The 8,145-nt window shown below is 39.1% G+C and overlaps 1 protein-coding gene across 1 annotated transcript; it reads left to right on the plus strand.

Annotated features, from left to right (window-relative positions):
• Positions 1 to 1,163: 1,163 nt before the first annotated feature.
• Positions 1,164 to 3,756, plus strand: LOC116067778 (keratin, type II cytoskeletal 8-like). The gene is made up of 9 exons (XM_031324362.2): positions 1,164 to 1,621; positions 1,797 to 2,005; positions 2,114 to 2,174; positions 2,291 to 2,386; positions 2,648 to 2,812; positions 2,927 to 3,052; positions 3,157 to 3,377; positions 3,472 to 3,530; positions 3,633 to 3,756. Exons 1-9 carry the CDS (start codon positions 1,268 to 1,270, stop codon positions 3,752 to 3,754), a joined length of 1,413 nt encoding a protein of 470 aa, XP_031180222.1. The 5' UTR covers positions 1,164 to 1,267; the 3' UTR covers positions 3,755 to 3,756.
• Positions 3,757 to 8,145: the final 4,389 nt, after the last annotated feature.

The following is an 8,145-nucleotide window of genomic DNA, read 5'->3' on the forward strand; positions in this document are numbered from 1 at the left end:
GGTTTTAATAAAAATATGAGGTTTATACTAGTGCTGTCAGTTAAACGTGTTATTAATGGCGTTAACGCAAACCCATTTTAATGGCGTCAATTTCCGCCCCCTCGTCAAAGCCAGGCCGATCCACTTCTCTTCCATGTTGATAAGAGCATTAAAATGAGAAAAAATAATGGGACAAAAAGAACTCAAGGGACTTTTAGAATAGATAAAAATGTGCGATTAATTACGAGTTAACTATGACATTAATGCGATTAATCACGATTAAATACTTTAATCGTTTGACAGCACTGTTTTATACATTTGAATGTGAATGTGATAATACGTGCTGTGGGTTAATTACTCATTTTAACGTTTTAATGATTCTATTTTCAGTTAAACTAAGTGTATATCAGCAGACGTGGTACTGCAGGGAGAGACTGTGTTTTCATTCTTAAATGTGTGAGCTATACCTGTTAACTTTTACTGCTGAGCTATTAAAGCATTGACATTTTCTGCATTGTTTACACTGAAGGAACTAAAACGGCCTAGAACGACTTAATCTAACAACTGAGGAAACTTGAACATACCAAAGGAGAACTGAACTTTGAACACTTTATATGCATTATGTGGTATGTTCTAACATGGTTTATGTTCAAGCATACTGTGAAAATATTTGAGTGCACTAAATAAGGCATTTGATTGGTTATGTAAAGGTACTAATGCTGGCTTAGGTTACAATATTTGTTTATACATTTTTATATTTATTCTAAAAAGGGGATTTCAATACATGTGTACATTTTTTGCCTGTTACTCATCCACAACCCCTCCCTACTAGCCTCCAATATTCATTTCACGGTCCGGTCACCACTAATCAGGCTACAGGAGTTACACACTCGACGAGGCTCTGTTAACTTACATAATATAATTTTTACTCCATTTTGTTACCTCTTACTCTCTCCCCCTTCAGCCTGTTCTTCCCCTTCAGCCTGTCCCGATGCAGGGTGTGTCAAGGCTTATCTTCTGACAAACCTTCACTACCTGTTTTACAGGATGGTCACTCCTGTCATTCAGAGCCAGAGGCATGTAGCCTAAGGTGGAGGGAAGGGTGGACAGCAAAAGTGAACGTACATGTTGAAGTGGCTGAAGAGGATCCTCCCACTCCCTCGGCACAGACATAAAAGCCAGCAGAGTCTACAGTCAGACACTCAGAAGGACTCGGCTCTCCTTTTGAAGACTGCTCATCTCCTGTTCTCCTCTTCTCAGAGCGTTGATAACCTTTACCACTGCAAACATGAGGAAGGCATACTCAGTCAGCTCTAGTAGCAGCACCAGGAGGTCCTTTGCACCAGTTAGCGGCTACTCCGTAAAAAGATCCAGTTATGGTGCTGGAGCTGGAGCTGGTGGTCTTGGTTTTAGTATGTCTTCAATGGGTGGTGGATTAGGTAGTGGCTCTGGTAGTTATGGCTTTACTTCTAGCCAAACAGGAGGCGGCTTCGTCGCTCCACAGATCACAGCTGTCCAAGTCAACCAGAGCCTGCTGACCCCTCTGAACCTGGATATTGACCCCACCATCCAGGTTGTCCGCACCCAGGAGAAGGATCAGATCAAGACCCTCAACAACCGCTTTGCCTCCTTCATCGACAAGGTTAGTTCCTGTGCGCTCTGTGTGACTCTCTTATGTTCAAAAACAATTCAGACGGAGCTTCAAATAGTAATTTAAAGCACCAGCCAAATCAAATTTGATACACAGATACACTAATATATATAGAAACTGCTTTTTGAAACATCTGACAATCATCCCTGGTTTTGTGTCTCCACAGGTCCGTTTCCTTGAGCAGCAGAACAAGATGCTGGAGACCAAATGGAGCCTCCTGCAGGACCAGACCACCACCCGCTCCAACATCGATGCCATGTTTGAGGCCTACATTGCCAACCTGCGCAGACAGCTCGATGGGCTGGGCAATGAGAAGGGCAAGCTGGAGGGAGAGCTGAGGAACATGCAGGGCCTGGTTGAGGACTTCAAGACGAAGTGAGTGCTTGGAAGACATGAACACTAGTTATAACATATATCTTGACATAGTGAGCAGATGTTCAAAATGGGGCAGATTTACTAAAGAGTTGACTTGTGTTCCAACAGGTATGAAGATGAAATCAACAAACGTGCAGCTGCAGAGAACGAGTTTGTGCTCATGAAGAAGGTGCGAATACATCAAGATGTATTTGCAAATGGTTATAATTTGCAATGGTTTTAATCTTGGGATTTGATAAAATGTGACAGGTTAATAATACTTCTTTTCCACATGATTTTCATCAGGACGTTGATGCTGCCTACATGAACAAGGTGGAGCTGGAGGCCAGGGCTGATGCTCTTCAGGATGAGATCAACTTCCTCAGGGCCGTCTATGAGACTGTATGTATCTATACTATCTAATACTTCATAATACTATGATAACCATTTGAGTTAAAGCTGATAATCATTCACTCATTGTGTAATCTAATCTAAAATGTCTCTCGGGATGAATAAAGTATCTATCTATCTATCTATCTATCTATCTATCTATCTATCTATCTATCTATCTATCTATCTATCTATCTATTTATCTATCTATCTATCTATCTAATCAAAAAGGACAAAGAGTTAACTGTTGTACAATAACCACTGGTTCGATAGGAGCTTCGTGAGCTGCAGAGCCAGATCAAGGACACCTCCGTCATCGTGGAGATGGACAACAGCCGTAACCTGGACATGGATTCTATTGTGGCTGAAGTGCGTGCTCAGTATGAGGACATTGCCAACCGCAGCAAGGCTGAAGCAGAGACCTGGTACAAACAGAAGGTGAGTAAAAGAAAGAGTTGAGGTTTATCCTGTGTCTTTAATATACACTTACAACACCTCTATCAACCTTCTGGATCATCTTCTTGATACACCTTGTTGTATTTTTCATAATAGTATGAGGAGATGCAGAGCACTGCAGGACAGTATGGTGACGACCTGCGCACAACAAAGGCTGAGATTTCTGAGCTGAACCGCATGATCTCCCGTCTTCAGAATGAGATTGAGGCCGTCAAGGGACAGGTATATTTCGAGACCTTCTCATGGATGATGCCTTATTATTAACACACTTCATTGTTTAAGAAGATTTGCAGTTATCAAACCATCTGTGACATCATTTTCCACAGAGGGCCAGTCTGGAGGCTCAGATTGCAGAGGCTGAGGAGCGTGGTGAGCTGGCAGTGAAGGATGCCAAGCTCCGCATTAAGGACCTGGAGGATGCTCTGCAGAGAGCCAAGCAGGATATGACCCGTCAGGTGCGTGAATACCAGGAGCTGATGAACGTCAAGCTGGCCCTGGACATTGAAATCGCCACCTATAGGAAACTGCTGGAAGGAGAGGAGTCCAGGTGGGATAAACTTAAATATTTAATGAAGTTTCATGACTGCAGCATTTAGTTCAACTCTGAATTAGGCACTAACTTGTCATTATTCCACCACTAGACTGGCCAGTGGAGGCGCAAGCGCAACCATTCACGTGCAGCAGACCTCTGGAGGTGGTGGTAAGTTATTGATTTTATTCATCAACATCATAGTGATACCTGAACCAACAGACCACACTGACAGATGGATGGATAAATGATAATACTTTTTTTCTGCTCTAGGATACTCCAGCTCCAGCTCCGGCGGTGAATTCGGCTATGGTGGCAGCAGCTTGTCTGGTGGTTATGGCGGTACTGTTACCAAGTCCACAGTCTCATCAACCAGTTCCAGGAGAGTGTATTAAAACAGAGAGCCAGTCCTCTTCCCCTTCAGAAACTCTTGAATTTGATCTAAATCTGTACCCATTCGTGGTGCTTAATTTAGCCATTAAGCAGGTTCAACAAGAAAGCTGAATATATTGTTACACTGCTACCAGTTGTGTTTTAACAATCCCTGGCAGCTTTTCTTACTCTTCTTGAGAGTAAGAAATTATGTTTAACATCATTTAACAAGAGTTTCTGAAACATGGTGTTAAACACACAGGAGCCAAAATAAAGTGTTAAAACTAAGTAAAGAAAACATTTCAAAGTCTGTACTCAATCTCGTCAACTTCAATACTTTTTGTACTGCAGTGCACTGATCTACTGTACATGTTCACAGTTTCCCTTTGAACAGATTGGCTACTGGCTTATTCTTGATACTGTCCTGTCAATTTCTCCATGCTCAGTTTTGCCTTTACTTGCCTTCAAGATAAAACTATGTTGAAACCAGATTTATTTTGTAAAAGCCTTCCTACCAACATTACTGATGAATGTTGCAGAAAATGACATCAAAAGAATCTGAATAAAATAAATCTGAGAACTAAAATGATTGACTCTCACTCTAATTGTTGTGATAAATGAAATAAAAAGCTAAGTAGGGTTTTACTTAAACAGCAAGATGTAATTTCCACACTGAGATTTCACATGGGGGCAGTGCTGTGCCACTTTTTGCTACTCACTTCCTGCTTGGTTTTGCAGTCCACTAGATATGAATGTGCAATATGTCAACTCTACATTGTCATTTCTAGTAAATATCAAAATTGTGATTGGTAAAGGTTTTAAATCCACAAAGTCTCACTAATTACTACTCAGTGAGATCACACAAAAACTGGAAAAAGAAACTTGGACAGGTCACTAATTAACAGCGTCTGCAGTTCAAACGCTGTCGTGTAGACACTCAGTTTCACTAGATCTCCAAGGTTGTAGTGTGTTGTACAACAATGCAAATACCCTGTAACCTTATTTGATAGTACATTATTTAAGTACATTAACTGCATTATTTTCAGCAAATACAATTGTGTCTTAATGTGCCCTGTCCACCTAAAGTCTTTATTGGGACGTTAACAAGACAGATTCTTTCTTCATCTTCACTTCAGGCTGAGAGTACTGGCAGTGATCATACATTTAATTTTTAAAATTGGTCCCAGAGATATTACAGTTAAGTCATAATATTGATACAAGGTGTGGTGGAAGTTTTCTTTGCAGCAGGTGTAGATGTTTTGGAAAGAAAATAGAATTGTGAAACAAAAATAAAAGAACAGTCGTAGACTAAGCCAAGTTAGGTTTTTGTATTTTATTATAAACTTGCAAGTTTACAAGGAAGCATACGGTTCACAAAAGGCACGCAGCACTAGTGTGAAAGGTCTCTTCAAATGAGTGAACAGAAACACTGAACTTAAATACATCTTCAGAGTGACAGCACACACGCACTTGGCTTATTATGACTCTACATTTCTCACAGGCAATCTGATACACATCAAAAAGATGTGAAGAAGACAATCAAAAAACACAAGAGACATCTTGGAGCCATTTCGCTTCCTTCCTCCTGTACGACTTGCATCTCAACTGGCATGGGAAAACTAAATGTATCAGAAGAGATAGTTTTAGGGTGACCTTGTAGCCCCTATCTGTTCAGACAAACAGTGCTCACATTATGTTCCAGACTTTGTGATTCTCACTTAGTTAGAATCAGATTCTACATGTGGGAATGAGATAAACTCCCTTTCAGCATTGTGAGAGAAAGCATAAAACAAATAAATCAGAAAAATATATAGAGAATCATGTTAACAGAAATTTCGCCATTACAAAGGCACATGCCAATTTCTAAAGTTGTAACCATTTGTGTTTCCAAAAAAGTTACATCGCCGTTAGAGCAATTAACCCTTTCTCTGCTTAAAATTGGTGCAACAACCGGTTACCGCAACCGAAAGCTTGCAGTCGTCTGCACCCAGGGCACTGTCATCATTGGACGGCTACAGCCGCTAAACAGAAGCAGGGGAAGAATTTCGACAGGGAGGAGATTTTTGTTTCTACTACTTTGTTTCTACTACTTTCCAGACACCGTTATATATAAAAAATGTAATAAACATATAGCCTTTCTTCTATATCATTTTAACTTTGTCTAAGTTTATGTGTAGATCAATAAAACTATTTGTTGTTGCATGATCTACAAAATAATCTACGCAGCTTGTCTATACACTGTACATTACACATTATGGTTGCAATTCAGTTTGTAACAAAGTGGGAATCATCATTCTGTCCAACATATCATAACCTTGAAACTGGCGATGGTAACATTAGCCATAAGAATATTCCACAACTTAACATACCATTGCAACCTGTAGAGAACATAATCTGTGTCCCAATTCAACAATTTAGGCTACACAATTGTTTTGCCAAAGTTAAATTGCATGTTTCCATAATGAGAAAGTGCAACTTGCGGTTTCTGTCATATGTCTGTTACCGTGGTTGTAACCAGCCGTGGCCCGATTGCCCTGGTCCTCCGGTAACGTCAGCAGTTAGTGTATTAGCATGGCGCGTTAGCCTGCACCAATCGGGATCACTTAACCAGCTGTGTCTCAATTTTTTGCGAGTAACTACACTTAAAAAAGTCTAACATTGCTGTTGTTCGTTTAATGTGTATTTTCTCGTTGAAATAGCTGAAAATTATTAGTTTTTTCATTTAAAGTAAACGTTCGGGTTTATGTTTATGGTTGAATCCATTTTCTTTATATGGATACAATATAAATTGGCAGCGGGACATTAAACTGAATTTATTCATTTGATCAGAGCATTTTTATTAGATCTGTTGAAATTCTCGAGAAGCCAAACCCACGACACGCGTTCGTCCAATCAGCTGCCGGTCAGGGGCGTGGCGCATCAACCATGGATGTATGACGTCGCGACACCGCGCTTCAGTCGTGTCAGACATATGGATCTTTACCGTAAGGCTCACACCTGAATTATAAAATGTATGTCCCGGTAAATTCATTGTTCAGTGTTATCAATTTATTAAACAATAAATATAAATGTGTTCTAAAGGAAAGCGTTCTGATTAGTCATTGATCAAAATGTATTAAAATCAGTTTTTTTCAAATTTGATTTACTATATGTTTGAAATAATGACAACTGTTAGTTTTTTTATTTGAGACAACCTAAAATAATTAATTTACTCGGATGTATAAATAATTAGTTTGACCCAACCTTTAAAAAGTGGTTGCTTGGAGTTAAACTTTTCAGGTTAAACTAAATTAAATTATTTACTTTGAGTCAATGTTTCGTGTGATTGATTACTTCAATTTTTTTAAGTTGATCCAAGTTTTTTTTTTTTTTCAGTGTAACTTGAGTACTCTATATAGTTTAGCATACAAATTTTGAAATGACTGAAAATTCCCATCCCAACTAGTAACATAGCTGTGATAAATTTGCGTAAAGCTCAATGCTTACACAAATTATTTGGATGTTCAGTGTAGAAATAATATAAAAAGACAGCTACTTTATGCATTCGTGCCTTCATTGAACACATATCAAACACAAAAGAACTCAAACTTAGTCATTTCATAACTTGATACAGTGATATTATATAATATTATATAATACTTTGAAAAAGAACACTATATACTAGTATCAAAAATGACAGGCCAGAAGTACTGTAAGTTATTTGTTACAAAGCAGCACAAGCAACAAGTAAATACAAAAAAAGTTTTAAAAAAAGTACAACAGGCTAAAGTTATCTAGTGAATGAAATCTTTCTATCCATACTTATTTTAGATTGTAACTTTAATGTAGTCTAAGATAAAGATGATCATTTATATTATGTTGAGTTAAGCATAGTATAATGTTGGAGAAAGATAACGTATTCCGGCACTTTAAAGAGCATTTGTCAGCTTTTATTTTCTTACGGATCTGGTTTTCTTAGAGAACACACCTGTGAGCATGTGATCTCAAACACTGCACAACGAAGCAAAGTTCATTAGGAGGCTGATCCTTCCATAGAAAAAAGACCTTGTTTTCTTTGCCCTTACTGCTGCGTGAAGAAGCACAATAATGAGCTTTTGATTGAAGGGGGGCTCTTCCACAAGATTGGAAGAACTCCTCAGGAGTGATTGAAGATATTGATCTTACCCTTAACCAGTGCCCAGCACCACAATCAATAAACATTACACCTTCCACAAACCCTGACACCTCAATCGATACTGGTGAATATTAGCAGCAACCGTACGGGAACACTGAATAGCGGTGTGCAGCATGTGGAGTGGGTAAGGGTCAAATCACTTAGTGGCTGCAGGTAGTAATGAGGTAGGCATATGTGTGTGTTAGGATAACATCCAGGAAGAAGACATTGTTGCTGAGCATCATATTGCACTTAACATGA

This window comes from Sander lucioperca, chromosome 6, assembly GCF_008315115.2.
Source record: "Sander lucioperca isolate FBNREF2018 chromosome 6, SLUC_FBN_1.2, whole genome shotgun sequence".
NCBI lineage: Eukaryota > Metazoa > Chordata > Actinopteri > Perciformes > Percidae > Sander > Sander lucioperca.

Bases quoted from the DNA above. Each gene is read 5' to 3' on its own strand.
- LOC116067778 (XM_031324362.2), top strand. From the start codon at position 1,268: ATGAGGAAGGCATACTCAGTCAGCTCTAGTAGCAGCACCAGGAGGTCC. The intron at 2,175-2,290 runs GTGCGAATACAT...GATTTTCATCAG, and splicing joins AGTTTGTGCTCATGAAGAAG to GACGTTGATGCTGCCTACAT. The intron at 3,531-3,632 runs GTAAGTTATTGA...TTTCTGCTCTAG, and splicing joins GCAGACCTCTGGAGGTGGTG to GATACTCCAGCTCCAGCTCC.